This window comes from Eurypyga helias, unplaced genomic scaffold, assembly GCF_000690775.1.
Source record: "Eurypyga helias isolate BGI_N326 unplaced genomic scaffold, ASM69077v1 scaffold38832, whole genome shotgun sequence".
Lineage (NCBI taxonomy): Eukaryota > Metazoa > Chordata > Aves > Eurypygiformes > Eurypygidae > Eurypyga > Eurypyga helias.
Window position 1 is genome coordinate 582 of NW_010234705.1, and position 1,731 is coordinate 2,312.

At 44.3% G+C, this 1,731-nt stretch overlaps 1 protein-coding gene across 1 annotated transcript in view; it reads left to right on the forward strand.

The window, feature by feature from the left end:
• LOC104505816 (cytochrome c oxidase assembly factor 7) overlaps nt 1-744 on the forward strand; it is a gene marked incomplete at its 5' end in the record, with an annotated part of 1,322 nt that extends 578 nt beyond the window's left edge. Inside the window, one exon of the mRNA XM_010146530.1 lies at nt 240-744. Within this exon, the coding sequence (XP_010144832.1) occupies nt 240-688 (449 nt within the window). The remainder of the gene's footprint in view (nt 1-239) is intronic.
• Nucleotides 745-1,731: the final 987 nt, after the last annotated feature.

Consider the following 1,731-nt stretch of genomic DNA (forward strand, 5'->3'; position numbering starts at 1 on the left):
CTCTATAAGCTGTTGTGATTACTGGGGAGTGGTAGAGGGTTTTCTGACTTGAAGACATTAGCAAAACCTTTGTCACTTGCACAACAATAGCGTTTCTCAAGTCCTAAATTTTGTCGGTGGCTTCTGGAGTGAAGGATGCTGTATTTCCCAAAGAGCGATGGGGAGCACGCTGCAAAGCAGAGAGCTCCCATCTGTTTTAGCACGTCCTCACAGTAATCTTTCGGTTTCTTGGTTGACAGGAGGACTCGACCTGGATTTGAAAGCTGCCTACAGCTCTTTTCTGAAGTCATGTGAGAAAGGTGGGAAGAAGTCAGTAAACGCGTGTCATAATGTTGGGCTGTTGGCCCATGACGGGAGAGTAAACGATGATAAACCTGACCCAGTCACTGCTAGAGACTATTACACAAAAGCCTGCGATGGCAATTTTGCTCCTAGCTGCTTCAACCTCAGTGTAATCTACCTCCAGGGAGCAGCTGGGGTCCCTAAGGACATGAACCGAGCGCTGGAGTACTCGCTGAAAGGGTGCGAGCTGGGTCACATATGGGCTTGTGCCAATGCCAGTCGAATGTACAAACTGGGAGATGGCATCCAGAAGAATGATGCCAAGGCTGAGGATTTGAAAAACAGGGCAAAACAGTTGCATAAGGAACAGAAAGAAGCCTCAAGTTCTTTAACGTTTGGGGAGTAAAGCTGTCAGTTGCAGTTATCAAGACTGCATTTTTAAATCAGAGCTTGTGATTTAAACTGTGAGCATACATTTTCATTCATAAGAACTAAATATCTTGGGTTTCCATACGCAAATAAACATACTTTTGTGGATGCAACAAACGTGACCAACTCTGCTGTGCCTTTCTCTGTTTTTAAATACACAAGTTCTTTTAGTGTGTTGCTTAGATCCCTCCTCTTATGGAAGGCAAAAGCTTCTGGTCTTTTGGAAGCTTGTCCCCATGGTTTCAAGCGTGAAAGGCTCCCTCTCACGTTCAGCGTGTCAATGCTGAGGTTTGTGCTCACACCAGTTGTGACACGCACACAAAAAACTCACAGTGGCAAGGTAATCCCAGCTTGGACGTTCAGCACTGGGCTGCCTCTCGTGCAAGCAGTTGTGGCCCTCGGGTGGTGGGTGTGCACGCTTGGGTGGGCTGCTCTGAGGCTGCTTTGCTGCAGGATGGCCTGAGAAACTTGAGTCGGTGTATTTGCTGTTGGTAACAGTTGCTGTTCTCAGGTTGTGTTTACACTAACTTACACGCGGTTACTTTGTTGTCCCACCGTCAAAACAGCACTTGTAACTAGGCTGAAAAAAAAGGAGATAACTTCTTATAGGGAGAAATAATGGTATCTTGTGATGTTTAAATTATATGTTTAATGTTATAATTTCATCTGAGAAGTTTTGATTTATTAGTTCAGTCTGTAAGTCTTACAGACTGGTAGTATAATTATTTCATGTGTGCAAATGTTTATTATTTGATTGTAAATCCATGATTTGATTTCTAAATAATTAAGCATTCAGTTGGAGCTCAGCCAAAAATGTCTTGTTCAAGAACATCTTCAGTAAAAAACTGTGTTCAGGAAAAAGGGCCGGGTGGGAAAGCTGTGGAGAAACTGAGGAGGGGATCACTTCAGCATACAAGTAAAAGCTGTTGTGTAGCAGCGGGCAGTCTTGGGATGGAGTTGTACTGAGCGCTTAGATGGCTGTCTGGCTTACAGAACTGGAACATTTCTCTTGGGTGACAG